This window comes from Nanorana parkeri, unplaced genomic scaffold (genome assembly GCF_000935625.1).
Source record: "Nanorana parkeri isolate BGI_ZX_2015 unplaced genomic scaffold, ASM93562v1 scaffold255, whole genome shotgun sequence".
Classification (NCBI taxonomy): domain Eukaryota; kingdom Metazoa; phylum Chordata; class Amphibia; order Anura; family Dicroglossidae; genus Nanorana; species Nanorana parkeri.
Window position 1 is genome coordinate 184501 of NW_017306523.1, and position 24542 is coordinate 209042.

Consider the following 24542-nt stretch of genomic DNA (forward strand, 5'->3'; position numbering starts at 1 on the left):
GCATGCCCCCTTTAGAGACCACTAAAAAGATCATTGGTGTTATGCTGCTGGCTCTGCCAAGTGCCATTTGCCCTGGAACTATGCAGGCAGCATTAAATGGGGGTCAATCAACCACAACTCGAGGAACCCCTAGCAAACACTGGAGGAACCCTTTGGAATCTATGGAACCCTGGTTGAGAATGTCTGATCTAGCCTGCAGGTGTCATGCCAAATGGTTTAGTTTTGTAGTAATAGTAGCATGGAGACATAATCTTGCCCCTATACAAAGCATTGGTTGACTATGCAGCTCAGTTTAGGGCACCAGTTTACAGCACTGATGATACCAAGAAACTGAAAATTGTGCAGAGCCGGGCAAATAAATTATAGAGATCCACAGTTCTGATTTTATTAATGGTAATAGTCGAAGTTTCTGTATTCACCCTTTTAGAAGAGAACATTTATGGGGATGTTATCGCCTATTTATAGGTGATTTATAAGCCCTTAATATCACCATACATGGTGGCTTTCTATGTGATGGGGATAAAAGAGGTTTGTGGAAAGGAGGATTTACTAGAAAAGCTATTTCTGAAGACCCAGCTCTGCCTTTACATTGGTAATATCGATTGACACATAAACCTTTCATGAGAGAAATATGGTGGTTGCCATTGCTGACCTCCCTCTGAAAATACTTGTTTGCTGGCTGCTATGCCCACAATCTGACCTAAATCATTTGGGTTCATGGGATTGTACTTCCCATTGACACCCATCATACCATAACAATAAACCTAAATGATAAAGTAAAACACAACAATGATTGTGGAAAAAACTATAGGTCGTGGCCCCTTTATTGGGTTTTAATCAATTTAACCAATAAATAGACTTTTAACCTTTTATTACCAAACAAAACCACTGTTAGCCATTAACAGACCACCATGCTTAGTCACTATGACTCAAGCAGCAATAACTTACACCAACCAAATTACCGTTTACCAACCACTATCCACCCACAAAGTGTGCGACATTACCCAAACTGTTAGCCATTAACTGACCACCATGCTTAGTCACTACGACTCAAGCAGCAATAGCTTCCATCCACTAAATTACCGTTTACCAACCACTGTCCACCCACAAAGTGTGCGACATTACCAAACTGTTAACCATTAACAGGCCAGCATGCTTAGTCACTACGACTCAAGCAGCAATACTACCCCATAAAGATTGACTGTGCCAAGAGAAAGTAGAGCAAAGGGGAGGGTGAGCGGGGAAGCAGGTGAAAAGATCCAAAAGGAATTGTGAAGATGATCCAGAGGTGAGTTCAGTCCTGAGGGAAATGCTGACACTGTCCAGTGACGGGAGTGAATATAGAGGTGAAAGGATATACTCTTTGGTCAGCTGTTTTCCCGCCAAAAGTGTCACTGACTGAAGGTCTGTCCAGCCACTGAGGTAAATCTTCCTAGCAACAGCAGGCAGATTGTAACCTGAAAGACAAAGCTGAAAGAACCAGCAAAGCAGTCCCAGAGAGACATGTACTTTAACAGTTATCGCACGCCTCTATTGAATATAAATGGTTTTAAAAAACACATGGGTGATGGGGGTGACAATCCCATGGGGCCACTTTTCTTATTTTGCTTTTGTTGGCTAACATGAACCTGAAACAAGTCTGAAACCGGTTAGTGTCCTTTAATGCATACTTGTACAGGAATGAACAAAAGGGTCAGCAGATAGTCAGAGAAGTAGCATTTTTAGGTCTCATTCACCCAGCCGTACAGCATGTACATTTGTGCAGAGGCCTGCGCCCAGGTGGGACTGGTGCTACATGTAGTTGCGTTCAGCTGCCTGTACATGATGCGGGTATACGACGACCTGAACTTACACATATGTACAGGTACAGATGCACACCCTTGAACACAGACTGTCTATGGATGTGCAAGTTCAGGTTGGCATGTACTTGCGTGCAGCCCCATCCTGTCCTAGAGATGTACAAGTGGCTGCACACGGCACCTGTCCTTCCCAGGCACAGGTCTCTGCATGGACATGCATGCTGTGCACATCCATATGAATGAGGACTTGGGGCCAATTCACACCAGCCACTGCGCAAAAAATGCACAGCGGCTGGTGTGCGTGCCCAGTATGAGCTACTGTATGAGTACTGAGCCTGATGAAGGGACCCTGCATGGCCCCGAAATGTTGCTTCAATGTGACAACATGCATCAATAAAGGACGATCACTTGACCATTTTGTCTGGTGTGCTGGTGACACTTTGCACCCTCCTTGACTCCAGTGGTGCCATCCGCAGTCATTTCAGCACCCATCTCCAGGGGTTTCCGGTACAGAGTGCAGCAGCAGGACACCTATAGGATGATGTACAGTGCCGATGTGCCAATCCCAGCCATAGCTCTGTGTACTGTGGTGGTGTGACCCAAGCCCATCACTGACAAGTCAAATTATATTGGGTTGCAGTGGAAAAGACGGCCAGCTCAGCTTCAAAGCATATGGTGTGAATTAGGCCTTAGAAGGAGAGGACAGCAATGGCAGCTTCCAGTTTCTGTTTGAGGCCATGTTCTTTGAGGGCTAGATTGCTATTTGACATAAAACGGCCTACTTCACGAGGAGATAGTAGCATCCTTGTGTCATGGGGCATTTTAACACTACATGCCACAATAACGTCACTAGTTTTATTACTTAAGGCCACAAAATGGTTTCCTCCAGTTTATAGAAGTGCCGGTTAGGCACACCTGGTACTGAAAGATCTTTGAAGGAGTGCATTATTTGCACTATGAATAAATACCTGGGAGGACTCCAGCTGTTGCTGAGCAGTCTCCAGGGAGCTCAGCCAGCATTAGTTGTTAGGCTTCCCTGCATTTTACTTGGATTGTACAGAAGACCGAACACACAATTCCAAAGTTTAACCCTTTGGTAACCTCACTGGCAGTTGAGCTTTAATCTATATACTAACATTCATATTTGCTTTATTAGCATGAGTTTTGTCACTGACACCATTTGTCGGTGCTTTTCCACTTCCTGTCACAGATTCTATTTTTATACATCTGAAAATAGTAAAGACTATTCTGGCTGCTTCCTTTTTTTTGTTTTATATGATCCTCAATTCATATCTCATCACCGGGGAAATAGAAGTCAAGTGTAAAGATAACACAAGACAATTATTTCCTTATGATTTGATTGTAAGATATTTTCATACAATGGTGCCACATGCAGCATTGACAGATTTCAGGATTTGATGATGAATTTGTTTAAAAGGTAGCAAGATTATCACACAAACATAGAAGTTGAGATTCTACAAGCTCAATGGCTGCCAGTGGATCATGGGTGCAAAGCTCTGGCTCCTGCAGACTCTTTCTCCTATCCATATCACTTGGACGGCAAGTCCATTGAGAACTACAGTTCCCACTGTCATGGTGACTGATGGGACTTGCAGTTTCTCCATTCCAACGGATCTGTGAATGGATGACATGGCTGTGTCAGTGATCACACACACACACACCGCACCACTGTGTTGCGATCTGACCATGTTTTGTGTTCCACCCTCAATTTATAAATCCTGGTCAGAAAGGTAAACCTAGCCTTTAAAGAGTAAGGAAACACTTCCACAAAGATGTCTAAGGTCTTGTTCACACCAAGCGCGTTCCAGGAGCAGAGCAGTTACAGACCGGATCCAAACTGCGTCCAATGTATTCCAATGGTATTTTGGGCTCTAGTTCACACCGCAGCGTTCAGTTCCAGAGCATGTAAAAAAAACTGCAGCAAGCCCTATTTTACCTGCTCTGGAACACACTGAAAGCCCATTCTAAACCAAAAACAGCCTGGAACGCATCAAAAACGCGGCACATGCCACTGCACTGCGTGTGCAGAAACTCATGCAGATCTGGTCTGCATTTGGTGTGAACTAGCCCTAAAGGTGGCCATACACTTTACAACCATCGCAAGACCTTAGTCTTGCGATGGTTGTAAAGTGATTAAAAAAACGTACGATCTGCCCATTTTGGACAGGCAGATCGTACTCTCGATCATCGCAATGCTGAACGGGCAGTGTGCGCGTGCGCACACCGGCCAGTTCGGCATTTGTCTCCCGAGCACCGTTCAAACCAGCCGAAAATCGTACGATTTTCGGTTGGTTTTCTAGTGTGCTCCTTAGACAAAAGACGTGCGACCGTACAGTAGAAACGGTCGCACGTCTTCGTTCACACTGCTCGATTCTCGTACGATCGCGGGATTTCCCGTGATTCTCATAAGAGAATCGAGCAGTGTATGGGCACCTCAAAGCTGCACTGCACAGCTGGCCGTCAAATCTAACAACGCCATAGGCCTCCGTGCGAGACTAGGTAAGCATAGTGATTGAGGGGGGGAGGGGGTCTACATTGTTTAGGCGGATGGGAGTTAAAGGATAAGGGAAGTGGGAAGGTCTCCTTACCCTCTGACCTTGAAAACGACCTGTTTGATTATAGAATGTTTGCAATTACGTGCTGTGGAAGAGTTGATATTCCTGAAATATCTACATCTCAGAATGAAGCTGATGTGTATTGATGCAGTTTTAGAATAATGGGGAAGGTTGTAAAAACCTAGCAGAAGTCCATTTCTGTTCTCTTTTAAATGCAACATTGTTGCAACAACCATTTGGTGGTTTTTCTTTGTGTCTAGAAAAAGTATACGTACTGATACAAGAGGAAGTCATCAGTTAAAAAATACTTTTAAGAAGTTAGCAAATGCTTTTTGTTTGTGCAGTTGTCTTAAAGTGACACTAAACTCAGGGGTTACATCTTAATGTATTCAAGTATCTTGCCTATTAACAAAAATATGTCTTATTTGCGTATCACTCAGCTGTGGCTCCTTTAACACACACACACACACACGATTTGATACACAAAAAAGATACATTTTTGTTACTAGTTATGGTACTTGAATGCATTTTAACATTCAACTTCTGAGTTTAGCATCACTTTAAAGCTTCATGCTTCTTGGTGGTGATGCAGGTTCACATTTAGGTGTTAAGCTGCAACAACATAAGTTATTTTTCCCCGCTGTGTTACACGGTGATGTGACATATTTACTGAGCTGTTTGGTTTGGTTCCTGTGTTGCAGTGGTTCCTGTGTTGCAGTGGTTTAGATGTTTGCAATTTCCTTTTATTGCTAAGACTATTTAACCAACAAAAGACAGAATTTGCATGAAATGATGTGCACAAGGGGAGAAAGTTAAATCGTTAAGTGTATGCTGCCCCTGGGGGCTCAATTGAATCTAAACATTGTTTGGGGGGGGGGAGCTGGACATGGACTGTGAACTGATATGTCAGCTTGGCTTAGTCTTCAGAATTCAATAATAAATTAAATCTCCCCAGCCCCAGGTTTTCGGGTTCTATACAATATGCAGCTAATCCCCCATTGTGGTATGTAGCTATGATGGGATGTATAGCCTTGTCTTAGGTTTTAGGACTCATTCACACCATGGGCATTGGGCTGTGTTGCTCAGCGCAGGCCCAATGCAATGATGAGCTAATATCTATTGAATTCAATGGATATTGATATTGGGTGAAGATGGAACATGGTGTATTTTTAGGCAGCACAACATTGTGCAATGCGTTACAACTAGAGATGAGGCTCGGCTATGGTGTGAACTCTGTTTGCTCAAGCCCGCTCCAAAATCTGACCCACCCCCTCCTTCCATCTCAATCTGTGGTGGCAGTTGCAGTGGGGGCATTCCCTGTCCTGTTTTGAGGTAAAGCTGCGGGGTGGGGAATGCGCCTCCTCCCAAATTATTGGGCCAGAAGTAGGGGGTGGCGGTCGGAGTTTTGAGTGGGCTGGGGCGAACTCAGGGGAACTATATTCGCACCAAACCTGGCCCCATCAGTAGTTGCAACAAATTGCAGGCAGCCGCATTGCGCATTATGGCATGAAAAATACATGTAGTTTGGCTCCAGCTGTGAACCAAAAAAAGTGCAGTGCAATAAAGCAATGCATTAAAAAAATGTATGGCAACGCACCTCAACTCAAGTCCATTAAAACGTGCATTGTAATGCAAATGGTGTGAATCCAGCCTTACTTCATTAACCTCCCTGGCGGTATTCCCGAGTATGGCTCGGGGTTAATTTTCAGTACCAATAGCGGTAACCCCGAGCCACACTCGGGATTGCACAAAAGTGTCACTTACCTTGTCCCTACGAGCCAGCGGTGTCCTCTGCTGTGTGCTCCCGGCCTATGACGGCATCTGACTTTTACTTTCGTTTTCAGGGTCGCAGCGGGGGGCGGAGCCGGCGGGAAATTCAAAAGTGAAAACATGCAATATACACAGAATACACACAATGCAATGTAATCTGCTATGATTTACTGTATCAAATCATTTCACTTCAGTTTTGTCCAGTGCCCTGCCTGCACTTTTACTGTTCTTTCTGCCTGGAAACTTGAGAACGTCCATGGCATCCAAAAAGCGTCCCTTTAGGTCTAAAGCGGTTTTAGACGAGGTAGAAAACAGCGATAGTGAATTAGAATCACTTGCAGAATTGAGCGACAGCGATTCGTTTTTGAAATTCGTCATCAGACACTGAAAGTGGCGACGTCGACGATTCTGCAACCGAGCTCAGTGATGTGCGAACTTGGTACTCTATTGACTGTGGTACGGATCAGGCAGCACCCCCACAATTCCCATTTACTGGACCATTTTTTTAATATATTATAATTATTTATTATCATTTCTTATTATTATTTATTATATTATCATTTTTTAATTTTGTGTTTCAAACTTTATCATCCCCGGGATGTCTACTGGACTCTTGTTTGGACAGATTTAGATGAGTTATTCCTAAGATTTACTATGAATTACTATGAATTACAGGCCTACAATATAAAAGAGCAAATTTCCTTGAAAACAATGCACCGCTTTGGCATGCTAAAATCCTGCATAATCAGACCGCCATAATCAGACCGCCTGCATGGAACGTTTCCTTATTCACATAATCTGATTAGTTTAGCAGGAACGCCTATTTCTCACGCTGTATGATGTAAATAAAAGTTTTTAAATGCTTATATTTGTGCAGCAGTCAATGTTGTTGTTAAATCGATATTTGCTGTGCATTGTTATCCTTCTGAGGTAGGCTGCCGTGATATGTACTGCCAAAGAGTGGCCTTGTACTCAACTGTAGACATAATCAAATTTGTATTTAGTCTCTAAAAATAGTTAGACTTGTGTTTTGAAAATGGATGCACTGCATTTTTTTATTGTATAACAGCAGGCCATCTTATTCTCTTTTTTTATTTGATAAGCTGATCATCCTGGAACTGACTCACTAGTGATGTTGGAACTCACAATACAGGTTTCGTGCAGAATCTTGCACACAGACTGATGTAAAAATGCCAATTCTGAGCAGTTTCAGTCAAATTTAAACCTGCCTTGTATGTGATGGGTGATGCAGAAGAAAAGGAGCAGAGTTCATGCTTCAGGACCTACCCTCCCAATGGCCTACTTTAAGGGGCTACAGGGGACTACACACTAGAATTGCTGCTTGATAAATATAGAGTTTTTATTCAACACCTGAAGTGCTGGATGACGCCAAATCTGACAAAATCAAGGAATTTTTTTTTTCTCTTAAGAACTCATTTTTGGCACAACAGAGAAAGAAGGGAAGGTTTTTTTCCCCTCCCTTTTTGAAGGTTTGCTTAAAGCTGCTTATGTCAGCACAAGTAAATGACTGGGGACCTAGGTGACGAGATATGCACACTACACGGCATGATGGCAATCCAACCATGAGTTCTAATGCTCCACTGACATGCTGCTAATATTACGAAGAGAAACCTAAAAAGCAAATGCTGCAAGAAAGTTTAGGAGCACTTATCTTTTTAGGCTAGGTTCACACCTAGGCCACACCTCACCGTGTGGCAATCATGCCAAGGTGTGAACCGATTGCGCTGTGGGTGCCATTATTTTCTAATGGCACCCCAGTCACTCCGGGCGGATTGCGCGGTTTCCGCCTGTGCTTCTGAACATGATTGCGGCTAAAACGTACCTTTTTTCTGCGATTGCCGCGCGGATGTCACCCCATTGAAATCAATGGGGTCGCACGGCAATCGCTGCCTGCATTGTGCAGGACCTGGTGTTGTGCGGTGTAGTGCAGGTGTGGGCCTAGCCTTAGTTTTCTGCCTGCCATCAGCTCTTTATATTGGACATTTGAAGTGTATCTCTAAAAAAAAAAGTACCTCTCTGCAGTACATGCACACTTCCCCATGTAACCAAAATGGTATGTGTGCTCAGACTATGCACGCTAGATATTTTGAACAAACCGTAAAGTGATTTAAAACAAAGTATTTACCTCTGTAGCTAAAGGCATTGTGGAGAAATATTTTAAAGTTCACAACATAGGCACTGAAGTTTATAAAGAAGAATTCTGGGCAGAATAAAACTTAACACTTGTAGTGGGGCCACCCTTGCACTGCAAGGATTATATCTTTGTTTTGGTCTAGGGTCTAAAATAAAGATATACTTACCTGATCCTCAGTCCCACCTGGTTGTTAGACCAGTCCCTTCAGCGTCACTCACCCTCCACTCTGCCAGTCATCACGCCTAGTACACTGTATCAGACGTGATGCTGCTGAGGCATATTTCATCACCAGAGCTGAAGGGGAGAGCAGATGCATGGACCAGTATAGCAGCCAGACGGGACCAAGGTTCGGGTGAGTTGTGTTAGACCCTAAATGAAAACGAGCACTTAAACCTTACAATAAAAGGGTTAACTCACAAGCAGTGGTTCTCAACCTGTGTAACCTCAGGACCCACATTTGTCCTTGTTCATTAAGTCGTGACCCAAGTCACACCACATTGGAGCTCACGGCATTGCGGTACTGCACATTCCGGTGCGGGCAATCGAACTGCGAGGAGGAGGTGCGCTTGCGGTGCCATTCAAATGAATGACAACGCATCTCCCGCACCAGAAAATGCGGTAGGTGCGATTGCGTGGTACAGTGCGTTAATCTCACAGGACTGTGCGATTAACAAACTACTAGTGTGAAGGGCCCTCAAACACTGACAGATACACACAGATGCCATCTTACAGACATTCTCACACACACATACACCCCAAAAATATATTTTTTAAAAGATTCACCCAGTCTCCCTACCTTACGAGAATTGGATTGGATGCTCAGCCTGGGGTCCAGTGTGGGCTACTATGCTGTAATGGAGCTTCATCCATATGTGCATTTCTTGTACAGCTCCCTTCCGCTCACTGTAGAGGTGCCGGGAGCCAGAATGTGATGTCACTCCGGTCTAGGCACCTCTACAGGGTATGTAAGGGAGCTGTTAGCAATGCACGAATGTATGGAGCTCCCTTGCGCCCATACCCCATCCCACCACACCTCAAGCTGACACTCGGCGCCGGGCAGCATTTTTTTAATGGCTGCTCGGTGCGAGGACTGACAGTGCTGCTGTAGGGGGAAGCTAAGGAGCCTCTCACCTAGCGCAGTGTAAGGCACATGGCGACCCACTGAACACAGGGTTTTGATCCTCTTTTGGGTTGCAACCCACCAGTTGAGAACCACGGCTTTAAAGTATTTGTTGTAATCTTTCATTTTGTATGTTATTTTACGTCACTATATAACCTCTAGAGAGACCAGCTTGTTTTAAAGATATTTTGCTCCTTGTTAAGGATGAGTAACTATTTTAATGCACCATGGTCTGTGCACAGGTGCTCTTCAAAGAACAGAAAAAACCACTGCACTCCTAACTTCTATTAGTGTGCCGACTACACAGTTTTTTTTTTTTTGTAACTCTTGGGAGATGTAGCTCTGGGACTGTGCCTACATCAATAGGAAGTAACCTCCCAGCTGCTGTTTTGCAACATTTTGACAAGCCTGGTAGATAGTGCTGCAGGGAGTAATAAAAATTGTTCTCACTACAGGAACAAGGTGAAAGAGAAAAAATAAAACTAACCTTCTACAGGATGCCCCATTGATTTTTAAGTAACTCTGTGGCAACGTAATAAAAAAGTTGGTGTCCCTAAACTAAAAAGCGGGTATCTCCAGGTGCCAAAATGAAGCCGTTTATTTCCATAGTACCCAGAAACCTGCTTCATACTAATATGCAGGATGGACCTCCCTATTGGCCACTAAATTTGATGGGAAGCATGACTGGCCAATCAAGGTTGGCAGGCCAGAGCTAAATTTTCCAAACTTAAAGCAGAATTAAACCACCAAGAAAAAAATAAAGTTTGGGCCCTCGGGAGCTTTCTTGCCATAATGGGCAAGTATGCAGTATTATGCACAGTATTATGTCCGTGCTACTCTACATCGCTGGTGCTTTCATTTTCACCCACTCTTCTTCTGGATTCTGAGCCTTGGGACATCTTAGTTCAGGGGTGGGTAACTCTGGTCCTCCAGTTGTTGTGGGACTACATGTGCCATGAGGCAATGTAAGACTGACTGTTACTGGCATGACTGCCAGAGGCGGAGGCATAATGGGATCGTAGTAGTTAAAGCACAGCTGGTAGGCCGGAGTTGCCCATCCCTGTCTAAGCTGGTCAGGCCGGAATGACAGAACTCCCATGCATACGCAGGGGGTTCCAGGATAGTCATGTCAAGACCACACACTTCTCATTAAAAGACAAAAAATTCAGTCTTTGCTGTAGACTGCAATATATGAAGGGTCACTCAAGTGCTATTTCAGCCATCAGTGGAGTCTGTTGGACAAGCAAGCACCCTCTGGTATCTTATAGTGATTCTGTTGGGTACAGTTCTTGCTTTCTGTCCACCTTGGCGGTTGTGTTTACCTAGGATCTCACCACAGCAGTTCTTAAGAGATGTTTGGGTACATTGGTACTTTTACTGTTTCCTATATTATTATTATTTAGTAAGTTAAATAATGAAAAAGTTAATGCGTGCCTGTTGAGCAAACAAAGCAGAATGTTAAAGTATTATTGTACTCCTGACTTTTTTTTTTTTTTTTTTTCAATAATGAGTCCAAAACAAGCAAATACACCTTGCTCAGAAAAGTATTTCTTTAAATGTTTGCCCGAGCACTTAATTCCTCATGTTTCCAAACAGCTGGCTCTAACTCTCAGCTTCCCTGAACTTCCTGTCCAGTACAACACAACTAGGGACAGCACAGTCTCCAGCAACTGTCCATCTACTAGCATGGAGAATGGAGGGGGTTGCTGGAAGTAGAGACATTACTTGCCTTGTCAAGCCTGTGTGTTTGTGGAGATGATTTTTTCAATAATGAGTCCAGATCAAGCAAATACACCTTGCTCAGAAAAGTATTTCTTTAAATGTTTGCCCGAGCACTTAATTCCTCATGTTTCCAAACAGCTGGCTCTAACTCTCAGCTTCCCTGAACTTCCTGTCCAGTACAACACAACTAGGGACAGCACAGTCTCCAGCAACTGTCCATCTACTAGCATGGAGAATGGAGGGGGTTGCTGGAAGTAGAGACATTACTTGCCTTGTCAAGCCTGTGTGTTTGTGGAGATGCACACACAAGGGTAGCATATACAAGGGTATATGATCACAAGGGACCCTGTAAGAGAGAGGAGCCATCCTAAAACAGGATATCAGGGCCAGTGCTCAGGGGACTAGCTGATTCTGCAGGAACCTAAAACGTTTAAACATCAAGGGGCAGCCTCCATTGTGCGTGATGTAATTAGCAATAGAAATCGCTTAAAACCTTTTGACATTCATATTACTCTAACTCTAATGCAGTGACTGCTACTGAAGCTGACACTACATCCCAAGTGGGGGTCCGGTCATCCACAAAGCAATATATTTTACAGATGTTGAAGGTACTCCAAGTAATGCATCATATGGGTGTCTGGTCTCCTTTTCTTACTGTAGATTATTTTTACATTAGGTGGTGAGAAAGGCTCTAACAGAAGAAAAGAGGGTCTCTACAAAAACCTCTGTGGTGGATCTTGTAACCGAGACAGACCAACTTGTGGAAGAGCTCCTCATCTCTGCTCTGAGGGAGAAGTATCCCACTCACAGGTAAGCTGTCTTTCCTAACAGCAGGACACTAAAGAGGAAATCGCAAACCTTTTTTTCAATATGGAATCCAGATAAAACAAATATACGTTGCCCAGAAAAATATTTCTTTACATTCTTGCCCAAACACTTAGTCACACCATGTTTCCAAGCAGCTCCAACTCTCAGCTTGGCTTCCCTGAACTTCCTGTCTAGTATATGATCACAAGGGACGACAGTCTCTAGCAGCTGTCCATCTACTAGCTTGGAGGAGGGAGGAAAGAGAGGAGCAGGGGCGAGGGGAGGAGATGCTTGCCTTGCTGGGTCTGTGTGTTTGCGGAGTATAGATGAAACACCGGCACTCCAGATCTGAATGAATGACACCTTTTTGATATGCAATACATAAATGCAACGTTTTGAGGTCACGCAGGATCCCCTTCTGGCAAGACATGTGACTGGGATCCTGCGTGACCCCGAAACATTGCATGCATGTGATATGCTGCATTCATGTCAGTAAAAAGGCACATTACTCATTCACATCTGGAGTGCCCGTGTCTCATCTATACTTTGTGAATGCGACGGCTCCATCCGTCAACTACCGCAGCCAGAGGACTTTGAACCAAGCAGTCATGAGTGCAATGGGTTCAGTGGCGTCACAAGGGGGGTGCAGCCCGCACTCGGGTGACGCCAAAATGACAGTCATTTTGGCTTCACCCCCTCTGAATAGACGGGCACTCGGTCAAGGACCGAGAGCCCGACAGTTGCAAAAGAGAGGAGGGTACCCAGCGGCATACCTTATCCCGCAGGGTAAAAGTCCCCTCCTCTCTCTGCTGGCGTCCATCACAAAGATGGCTGCGCATGCTCGATGATGTCACGCGCATGCGCAACAACGTCACAACGGGGGACGCCCCTGAATGGGTTCATGGACTTTGTGTTTGCGTAGATCCACACCGCTTACTAGCACACACAAGAATGGCTCCATAGGACCCTGCAAGGGAAAGGAGCCACCCTACAACAGGATATGAAGGCCAGAGCTCAGGAGACCAGCTGATTCTGTAGGAAATAAAATAAAAAAAAGCTGCTTTCATAACTATTCTCTAAAATGTTTTATAAAGCTCACCACATGTTACAATCTGATTGTATAATCTCTTTTTTTTTCCCCCCCACACTTCCCTATTTTATAATTGTGCCTTTGTGTGTGCAATATTATCAATCGGCGGCACTAATTATTCCCTGATTTATGGACCTGGTTATAAAGGGGGTTCTCCTGTACACGTTATTTTCGCTAATGCAAAAGCTTTCTAGGGAGTATTTTATTACTTTACAATGACCTTTTTTGGTATACAAAATACTCTGAGGTTATTGATCTATTATTGTTTGTTTTTTTTATTCTTTTTTTTTGAACACTCAGGTTTATTGGTGAAGAATCTACCTCGGCAGGTTCCAAGTGCATCCTAACCAACAGTCCAACATGGATTATTGACCCTATTGATGGAACCTGCAATTTTGTACACAGGTATTTTACATTATAGTTGGATCGGTGTACGGACCATAGGGACCTTCCTCTGGAAGAAAGGGCAGTGTCTGCGTGAATTCAGAGATGATTTGAGGAGTCAAGTGATACACAAATAAGATAATTTTTTTTAGTTTAACCCCTTCGTGACGGGAGACGTACACTGTACTTCCAGCCACAAAGGGACCAAATGACTCGTCACGTACACTGTACGTGACGAACCCATTTACACCATAGGGTAGTGCATGCTATCACACAGCGCACAGTAACGTACTTTAGGTGCGCTAGTAGGTTGCATTGCCTTCTCTATGGACCCCCCTCAACAACACCACACAGCGGCATTGAGTTGCCGTGAGATAAAGGAGTGCATGCATCACACACCCTTTGGGAGGTGTGTTGGGTTGTGATTGAGAATGAATTGCAACGTACCAGTGCACCTAGCATGTGGTACCTTGCAATATTGCGTGTTACATACATGAATTTAGGGCAATGGTATGATGTACACTGTTAAAAATTGTATTTTCAATTTCCGTGATATGTCTGCGTTTTATATTACCTGTATACTGTAGTTTAAACCAATGCGATATAACGGTCTGTTTTTGAGCAAAAACATGGCAGGCACAATGTTAACAGTGTTAAGATGCATATAACAAGTCACTGTAAAGATTTTCTGATTGTGTAGCGCAAAGAGCTCTGAAGGATTATTCTAGCCCAATCTAGGTAAAGCGTCAGTGCTTAAAGTAAATCTGTGGTTTGCCCATACTTGATATCCAAGCAAAAACTTGGTGGTTTAGGTCTAAAACAAGCTTTGTTTGCCAATAATTAGCCCATGTATGGGCATGTATAGAAGTATACAGATGTATCCTCTGCATTCCTTTCAGCGTCTACAACCGGTAGAAGATGTGGTGTTCGTAGTGATGAACACGGATGGCGCCGTGTATGTTCAAGCTTGAGAAAGTGGAAGATCACAAGCATGCTTCCACTACCACTTTCCCAAGCTTGGGCATGTAGAACGGCGTGCCTCTATCATTCATGTTTAAAGGGCAACTATGGTTTTAATTTGTCCCAAAGCTTATCTGATGTTTAAATTTTTTTCCATATTTGTGTAAAGTATATTTTACAAATATTCTATCTAATCTTTCTAATAACCTGCTACTGTCTAACTGGTTGCCACACAACTGGAAATTAGGGATGAGCTCAGGTTATGACCTCCTTCCGTCCTCCAAACATGAAAGGAAGCTCATTCTGCTGCGGCCAGGGAATTCCACAGCTGCACATAAAGTAAAGAGGCAGGATGCAGTGACATCATTGATCTTATATGGCCACATGGTTCAATTTGGTCAATGACGATGACCTAATGTGGCCATATATGGTCAATTTACATCAGCACAAGCGTGTTCAGCTGTGGGGTGGGGAATGCCCCAACCCGCAACTGATTGGGCAGGTGGCCCATTGCAGTTTGGAGGAGCTCAGTTTTGGAAAGGGGTCAGTCCAAACCAGAGCTTATCCCTACTGAAAATCCATACAGATAGGAGAGCATTCAGCTCTCTTGTGATTATTCAGCTGTGTGGTGAATATATCTGACCAGCAAGAGATTAAACTACACAGGCTCTTCACATAATTGTAGTATGCCATCTTGGTAAAGGATAAGAGAGTTGCTTTAGGCACAACTCTGATTGATGTGCCATATGATGTGGATGGATAGATCGATATATCATCATTATTTAACATAATACACAAAAAATAAACAATTGATTCTCTGCATTCGGCAGTAACACAACAATCGGTGAGAAATGATTAAAACCAAGATGCTTCCCATAATATTTACTTGTGTGATATTTAGTGTTTTTTGTTCAGTTTCCTGTGCTAAATCATTTGCGTGCCAAGATTCACTGACTGATATAATCATGCTTGTTTTTCTAGGTTTCCTCCAGTGGCGGTCAGCATTGGATTTGCTGTCAATCGAGAGGTATAAAACGTGTTCTGTAAGTTTGTACCTGAGATTCCGAATGGGCAAGGGTAAGAGGTTGTGTTGTTTTATATACATCTTTAAGGGAACACAATCGCCAAACCCATTACCTCTGCCGTTTTAACTCGGATCCATCTACAGGGATATTTTGTATGGGCAAATGTGTCTAGGTATGTTTTCTTATGTCACTGAGAATTTGCCATGTTTGCAGTGAAATGATTACACTTCCTATGGCATTATTTTGATAGTGACTGAATGTATAACTAGATAAGGCTGGACAGCAGTTTAAGAAAAAATAATTATAATGTTTTCTTAAGGGTCATACATTTCAATCATGCAGATTGCAATATTTTATCGATGGCCTAAAAGTGGTATTTCACATATGGTATTTCAGTTATCAGTGGAGTCTGCTGGCAAGCTATTACCCTCCAGTTTCTTGTATCTTATGGGGATTCCATTGGGTACAGTTTTTGGTTTCTACTCACCTTGGAGGTTGTTGAGACCTGCTATATCATGTACCGAGATCTCACCACAGCAGTCCTTAAGAGATGCAAGAGAAGGGTATTTTTATTCCAGTATCTGCTAAAAACAATGTTCTATTTTGAATGCCTTCTTCTTTTAGTCAAGCAGATCTCTGATTGATGAACCATTGTGGTAGTATCAATGTCCTGCTTGCACGGATCTTAGAGGTCAGGAACCTGGAGAACCTGGCAATTATTTATGTGAATGAGAAGACTTTTGTTCATTCTCACAAATGGGAAGTTTACCAAAAGGATTTTTTAAAGCTAAACTCCAAACACAAATAATGCAGCTCTGAAATCATTAAATGTATTTCCTAAATGCAACTAGTGTTAAGTACTTGAATTTGACTTGTCATCTTTTATATAATAGCGCTCTTTACTAGACAGAGACAAGGGCAAACTTAGAGCTACTCAGGAGTGCTACATGTTAATATGTTTATAAGGTACATAATGATAGGTGAAGATAGCAGAGCGAGCAGATGGGTGACCTCATCAGCCTGCTGCTGTTCTTTCACTGCCCATTTAGCAGGTTTGGAGTGAGAAAAAAGACGCTATTATATTCCTTTTAGTAGAACTTGCCACGTAACCATCAGCAATTATCGTTCCTTGTTTAAAACAGTCTATAATGCACAGTAATACTTGCCTTAATTTGTGGTCCAGCGATCTTTTACCGCACTGGTTTCAGTTACGACGATTGCTACGCTGAAGCTAGTCTGCATGCTGGTCTGCCAACCAGTCTTGTACTTTCCCTCTCAGTACAGGACAAGTAGCCACATTTGGTGGATGTACATGCCCACTGTCCAGTGCTGAAGATCAGAGGACTAGGATGCTTGCTGTCATCGGACTGTGGATTAATGTGACTATAAGAGGGTGTTAGAACTGCTTGGAGCTTGGTAAATTTGGAGTTCAGCTTTAAAGAAGACCAACCCAAGCAGAAGAAAGAATCTCCTAAGTAAAAATAGTGGGTCATACATCTCATCCACAGCTGGTATGGACATACAGCCATGGAGAGTCTGGGTCCAGGGGCCTATGGCTTCATTAAGCCAAAAACTGATTTTGCTTTTTTGTTGTGGGTGTAATTTTCAATAAAGTAAAAGCAAGATTTTATACACGGAGACCCATTCCTAGAATAAAACATTGTCTGCATTGTTTGAGACTAATCAAGTAGCTTGCCTGCGCTTCATAGTTTTTTGTCTCATTATTAAAGCTGAATTCTGGTATAGATATTTATGTAAACTTTTACATTGCTCCGGATTGGCCCGATGTAAGTATACATTTTTTATACCTGGCAGGGCCACGGTGCTTCTACAGTGCTTTCCAGCGATCTGCTGAACACATTTTCCTCTGCTGTGAGTTGCTTGCTTGGCACAGCAGCCATTCAGCGAATGCCTAGTACTTTTACCAATGAATACTAGATGTATTCTTCCAATCCGAGATCAGGATCCCCATGGCCATACCAGGTATAAAATATGTATAATTACATTGGACCAAGCTGGACCAGTGCAAGTATACATAAATATTTATACCTGGCGTTCAGCTTTAAATCTTAGTCCTTCTAATCCAGCTGGTGTTTTAGGTAATAAACAGGATAAGCCTTTATGTAAGCAACTATTGTAATTCTGACCCCTCGGCGTCCAAATAGCCATCTTGTGGGTGTTTATCCAAGGCTCTATATAATCCCATTATATGGAAATGTTTATTTTCATTGACCTTGGGTATGTCCTAGAGCTGTTTCTGGCATTTTTGTCTTTTCTTTATAGCTTGAGTTTGGAGTAATATACCATTGCACTGAGGAAAAAATGTACACTGGAAGAAAAGGGCGAGGGGCATTTTGTAATCAAGAACGACTTCATGTGACAAAGGAGAAAGGTCAGTGTGGTGTGTGGGGTTTTTTTTTGGTTATGTATATATGTATCTTAGCCATCTGTAGCTTAATGCATAGTGGTTTATTCCATATTTTCAATGGATGTGGAAGTATAAATGTAAATACATTTTCTCCATCTTTGTTGCCATTTGTTTTATTTTTAATTTCTAATTGATTTGCTGACAAATTTTTAAAGCTGCTGTAATATTTTAATTGACTTCAGTCATTGTCGGCACTCTCTTGATGTTACAGGTATTCGAAATGCTTTTATTTTAACTGAAATCGGGCCTAAACGGGATCCAGCTACATTAAAATTGTTCTTGGGGAACATGGAGAAATTTCTAAAGTCCCAAGCTCATGGGTGAGAAATTGCATATGTTTAAACTTGTAGTAGTGATGTTTTTGTGTGGCTCAGAATAATATCCTTGGGTTTATACCAGACTAGAAATCATTTAGTGGTTGTAGCTTTGAATTTCGTTACATAGGTTGAAAAAGACACATGTCCATTGAATTCAACTGTGGGGAAACAATAAATGAATAGAAAATCTGCATCCACAGTTATCCAAAGAAAGGCAAAAACCCCCCATTATAAAGCAATGTCCAAAAGGGAAAGTTACTTCCGATTGCCTTTGGGGACCAGGATGTTCCCTGTACCAATCTACGTTGTTATTACTTGTAAATATTATTAGCTAGATTTCTTCTGTGCACTTTGAAACATGTTTTGTTTTTAAAATCATTCTACTGATATAACTAGAACTACTCTTGTGAAAGTCTTTCACTTTGACCAAGATGTTCTCTTCCACCTTCTTCTTGCTTGTATCTGTGGTATCTAAGATAAGTAAAAGTGTGCAGTTCAGGTTTAGTTACCACTAGGGATAAGCTCAAGTTAGGCCTGAACCTAGTCCAAACCTGTGCTCCTCCGAACCCAGAAGGGACATGGGGCCACCCATCCAATCAGCTGCAAGCTGGAGCATTCCCCGTCCCACACCTGCACATAAATAAAGGGGTGGGATTCTTGTGCTGACATAATTGACCAAATATAGCCATGTGGCCATATAAGGTCAATTACATCACAAAATCCCGCCCTTTTGTTTCTGTGCAGCTATAGTGGGGAAATTCACTGGGCAGCAGCAGAAGGCGCTTCCTTCGCGGTTCGGAGGAGATCAGGTTCAGGCCAAACCTGAGCTCCTTTTATTAACTACTTTCTGGCAGCTTTGTAGAAGCTCATTACAAGAAGTAGAGAATAATGCAGGCATTGTACCTCAATTGATTTTGGTGGATGGAATTATTGAAGAGGAGACATTGGATGTATAAGCTCTGTGGGACAGAAAAGAGAGGTGGAGAAATGTACAGAATGCATCCTATTACATTGATATGATGCCATTTTTAAATGCTGAGTTGTAAAATCACCTGCACACTATCAGACTGTGTATTTTTGTAAATATTACCTGGAATCCATTCTCTATGCTACTGGAAGTTACCATTTGTAACATGTTGACATGTGGGAAGGCTAACAAGTTAGCCTGTATTTGTGGGAGGGGTTTGCGCCCCCTCATCTCCTTAAAAGAGGGCCGGCCGAGACGAGGAGGGCGTGCGGTGGTCGGCAGAAGGGAAGTTCTCGAGCGATACGTCACTTCCGGTTTGCAGTTCGCGTCACTTCCGGGTCATCGGACCAGCGTCGGGTATCGCCGTCGTTTGCTGGCTGTAGCGCCGCTCACTCGGCACACTGTCCCTGTAACATCTGTCACGTTTCATGAAGGGATCGACAGCAGCGGTACAGGCAGGGGACTCGCTCGGAGTGTTAAGCTGACTCGGGACGCCAGCAGGTACCGTCTGGGGGAGGCAAGTAGGGGAGGGGGGGGGCAAGTAGGATCCCGGCTCACGTTATTAGACATCTAGGCAGGTGGACGTCGTCCTGTTTCAGCAGATACATACCTAGTCGGCAGGTAGAAATGGCCGCTGCCTTTTCAAAACTTGCCACCTGATGTAGTCACGAATAAAGATATACATTAAACTCTAAACTGGTTGTGTTTGCCCCCTTATTTGGTATTACTGTCCACCCGGGCCATGGCACACTCCAGGTCAGTATCTTAATTCAGCATGTTAGAGTGTGGGTGTTGTCGTGATGTATGCTATGTAGCTGACACAGGTAAGCAAACGCCTTTTACAAATGTAAAGTATTGTGCAAACAATTGCAGCAGAGGAGTAACTAGTGACCTCAGGGCCCCGATGCAAGAATCCATGAAGGGCCTCTGTGACCCTGGTAGTTCCGCCACTGTATTGGAGCTATATAAATCCTGTAGAACCGTAATCTGTGTTGCCATATTCGGCATTAACATTAGTGCAGCCAACATACTAATAAGCATTTATTTTACTAGGTATTGTGGTAGTAGCTTAATAATTATATGATATTTAGTAGCTTTATAATATGATATTTAGCCTATCCCTGCACATTAGATGGCTTTTCACTCAGTAATACAAAATTACAACTGCTATTAAGGTATTACATCGATTTGATATGGATGAGCTTTGTTTATGTAAACCCTAACTATGAACCTCTCTTATTTGCTCCCTTTTAGTCTGTGACAAATAACCAGATACAGTTTTATATCTGTTAAAGGAGAACTATGGGGTTAAGTCTTTTCCCCATAGTTCTCCTTAGGGTAACGGGAGGACACAAACTAGCGTCTTCCCGTCACCCTAGGCTCAGTAACTGTAGCTCGTGGTATACTGAGACGCTGAAGCGGATCCAGACAATTGTGCCGGGATCCGCCCAGCTAAGAACTAACTTAATTTAGATGCAAACAGCAAATGTACTGATGGAAATGGATTAATATTAGGGTTGCACAGATACCAAGTACAGTACTCTGTACAAGTACGAGTACATGTTCCAATACTTTTGAGCTCCAAGACTAGACTAGAGACAAATTCAAAAATTTGGAGGCAGCTGTCATTTGTAAGGAGCACACGGAGCTCCTGGGATTTGTACCTCTCTGTTTTAATGTATGATTTTGTTTTTATAAATATTGTCATGTGACAGTTTTTTTCTAAAACAATACAGACTAATGATTTCAGGACAGTGGTGGAGTGCCAGAGCCAGGTCCCAGCTGCAACCCTGGTAGATCTCATGAAAATGCCAAGTATCGGCACTGGTACTCGAAAAGTATCTGTGCATCCCTAATTAATATCAAATGTATTTTGTCCTTTTCTGCTTTATGTCACAGGATCCGAATCATTGGAAGTGCCACGCTGGCCCTGTGTTATCTAGCAGCGGGGGCTGCAGATGGCTACTATCAGTTTGGACTTCATTGCTGGGACTTGGCAGCGGCTACTGTAATCATAAGGGAAGCTGGAGGAGTTGTGATAGATACCTCTGGTAAGTGTTGACGGTGAAAGGTGGCACTTGACTTGGCCTGGATAAAATCCTTTGTTGTTGGAATTTCAACTTGCTAAATTCCTGATACTTAAAATAGCCTGCTGAATATCAGGAATCTCGCTGGTGTTAGTAACACATTATGGAGCAAACTACAGTAGCAACAGAAAACATGGAAAATATTTAGGTCGGGGTGGACAAATAATATGGAATTCAAGAGCCAGTCTGTCCAATCCAGTAGCCAGCCGGATTTTGTGTCTTAGGCGCCAGCTCCATTGATAACTAGAGAAAACCACAAAAGTTGGACACCAGCTGTAGTTTTTAGGGAGCATTGGCTACCTGTCTCCTGGAATCTTGCAGCCCTGGTTTTAGGTTAAAAAAAACCCAAACAAACCAAATCCTTGCAGCGGGGCTACCCCCGTAGCCGGTTAACTGCTCGTTTATGGCTAGGGGTATTGTGAGGAGGACTTTAACTTGCCTGATCCCTGCTTTCCCGGGAGTTGGCACACACCTGTCTCCCCTCCATTCTGGCTCATGGACTGTCGCTCGGCATCCTCACATATAATGCAGGGCTGGCTACGGGCCTTCATTAGACGTGATGAGCTTAGCGGGCCTGAAGAGGGAAGAGACTGGGCGCCGGCCTTGGTGTCTGGAGCTTGGAACAGGAATTGGGTAAGCAAAATCCCTTACACAATAGTCCTAGACAAAATGCAAGTTAACCCTTGCATTGTGGCTTGTTTTTCCCCTGGAAATAGGCTTCAACTATTTATTTTTGAGAGTATACAAAGTGTCATGTGTTCCATTGTTGAAAAAAAGGGCCTATGAAAAATATGGAACATGAGGTGTGTTTGGTTTTTATACTCCATAGTGCTGGAATTTCCTATGCTGCTTGGCTCTATCTAGTAACAGTAACACTGTGTGTATGGCGTTCACCCAGCTATACACTAGACGAAGCTTTCATGAACCATCCCCAATGTGTTTACGCACATTAGATTATTTTTTTGCCGTTCTCAATCAGTCCCTTTTTGTTTAGACGGTCTACAAAACTCTAGCATGGCGTTTCTCAACCTTTTTTTCAGTCACAGCACCCTTTAAAAAGTATGTAAAATCTGGAGGCCCACCATTTTTAATTGTAAAAAGTGTGTGGTTCCTACTAAATCAGTACCAGATAGGGTCTGGTATAGATCTTAAGGGAGGACCCCATGCAAAAGCCCAAAAAAAGAGTGCAGCCCCCTTCATATCAGTCCTGCCATCATATCAGGAGTCACAGCTGAGATGGCATGGCAGAGGGCTCGAGGTGGCCCAAGCCTAGAAAGAGGTGAACTTCCATATTTTTCTGAATGGATCCCAACCTCCCTAGATTAGCGTCATTTGTTTCCATTGTGCTGGCGGCCATCATACCTGCACCATGGAAAACCATAACGGTGTGTGAAAATTTCGTGGCACCAATGAGGAAGCCAGAAAGCCCCCAGTTTGCCGTACCCTGAAAGGCTGCTCTAGCAAAAGCAGAGATTCAGCATAGATTAAACATCTGTACATCATTGCTGGCAGGTGTCAGTCATGCAAAGGTATATGAACCCCTGCTTCCCCTTTTAATGAGCTTCTCCCCTTTACCACTGGATGGCACTATGCATATCGCAAATAGGTCATGTGCAGCGCCAATAGATATTTGTAACATGGATGCAAGGGGTGCCATAAATTACCTAGGTCCCCAAGGACATGTTCACAGCACAACCAATCGGTTGCGATTGCACCGCGGGCAATGCTTTGGCATGTGGATGATCATACGGAGAGGCGAGGCTGCGGTGCCATTGATTTGAAGTGCACCACCACACCCCCTCCCTCCCCACAATGCAGGGAGGCCTAATAATGCAATCCAGTGCGTTCCAGCCACTAACTGTGTTGAAATGCACTGGTTGTGGTGTGAACAAGCCCTTTTCCTGGAAAATCTTTTTTTTTGCTGTCCTGTGCACACTTGTTCTGTTATCTCAAGGAGTCTAGTTAATCCTCCCAGTTTTTATTGTGGACTTAAGTCAAATTGACACTATATTTTGGAGATCAGGAGGGATTTGGGCAGGACTGATGCCATTCAGTCCACAAAATGCTTTGTGTTTTCAGCACACAAAAGCTGATTTTTATTTTGGGCAGATCAACTGGTATCTTTCTGTTCTTGGAGGGTCTTTTGAAAAGGATAAATCATGAGAAAATGTGCATATATTGTGCCAACAGATTTTAATAGAACAATCACTGGGTGAGAGTGAGCAGCTTTACAAATGCTAGCCTTTATGTAGTGTAAAGCAGTTCTATTTATATATTGGGCAAGTAAGCCTCTGATGACTTGTATTGTGACAAAACCTAAGTGTTACAGGATGTTGTTGGGACACACAGTTCCTCAAAGGTTGCAAAACTATGAATTGACCAACCTTTGTTCTTGAAATGATAAGGAAATCTGTTGCCCCACTACCACCTTATTACCCCATTATTGCTATTGAGTCATTTATGTGTTTTTGTTTTTCCCCGCATATTTTCTTCAGGCGGACCGTTGGACCTCATGTCTTGCCGTGTTGTGGCAGCTGGTACCATGGAACTTGCGCAGAGCATTGCTCAGGAGTTACAGACTATTAACTATGGAAGAGATGATGATTGAATATGTCTATTTGTGTTGAATTATCCCAGATTATTCCTGCAGAATCTTACACCCAAGTGTTATTGTGGACCTAAAAATGGCTTGCTTTGATCTTTGAGTGTTCAGAGGCTAATTAATAGCATGCCATTTTCTAAATAAAATCTGTCTTTATTATTTTTTATTATTTTTATTTTGGAGGGGAAGTTTTTAATTGGTGGTAGTTGTACTATCCCTGTTTTATGAAAGGAGAACTACACCAAATGTCATTCAGTGAAAAGTAGTGCAGCACATATGTGAACCTGTTGCACTAAAGCTGGCCATAAGCTATGCAAATTTCAGCCAGTTCTTGATGAACCAGCTGAAATTCACACAGTGGGTGCCGCTGCCTGCACCCTTTCGGCCAGCATCCCTTGATCAGCTGATTAAAGGAGCTGGCCGGAAAATCTCTGAACGAACAGCCAATCAGCCACCGTTTGGGTATTCTGACAGCGGGAGATTCCTCGATCAACGCTCATAAGCAACGATGGGGGGAACCTGTTAAAAAAATTTTTATTCATCCCACAGGCTGAACAAAGAATATATTAGTGTATGGCTAGCTTAACTATATTCATGTGAAAACAAAAAGCGCCAGGGATAACCACTCCTCTGCAGTGCTTAATAGATGTGCATGCTGCAGGATGCTACCCCACTTCAGCCAGGGAGACTGTGATATCGAGAAGAAAAACAAACGGGGGCGCCTTCCCTAGTG

The 24542-nt window shown here is 43.1% G+C and overlaps 1 protein-coding gene across 1 annotated transcript in view; it reads left to right on the forward strand.

Annotated features, from left to right (window-relative positions):
- IMPA2 (inositol monophosphatase 2) overlaps positions 1 to 24070 on the forward strand; it is a 27466-nt gene extending 3396 nt beyond the window's left edge. Inside the window, exons 2-8 of the mRNA XM_018556831.1 lie at positions 11819 to 11952; positions 13340 to 13444; positions 15365 to 15410; positions 17692 to 17800; positions 18048 to 18156; positions 21020 to 21171; positions 23703 to 24070. Of these exons, the coding sequence (XP_018412333.1) occupies positions 11819 to 11952; positions 13340 to 13444; positions 15365 to 15410; positions 17692 to 17800; positions 18048 to 18156; positions 21020 to 21171; positions 23703 to 23815 (768 nt within the window). The 3' untranslated portion in view covers positions 23816 to 24070. The remainder of the gene's footprint in view (positions 1 to 11818; positions 11953 to 13339; positions 13445 to 15364; positions 15411 to 17691; positions 17801 to 18047; positions 18157 to 21019; positions 21172 to 23702) is intronic.
- Positions 24071 to 24542: the final 472 nt, after the last annotated feature.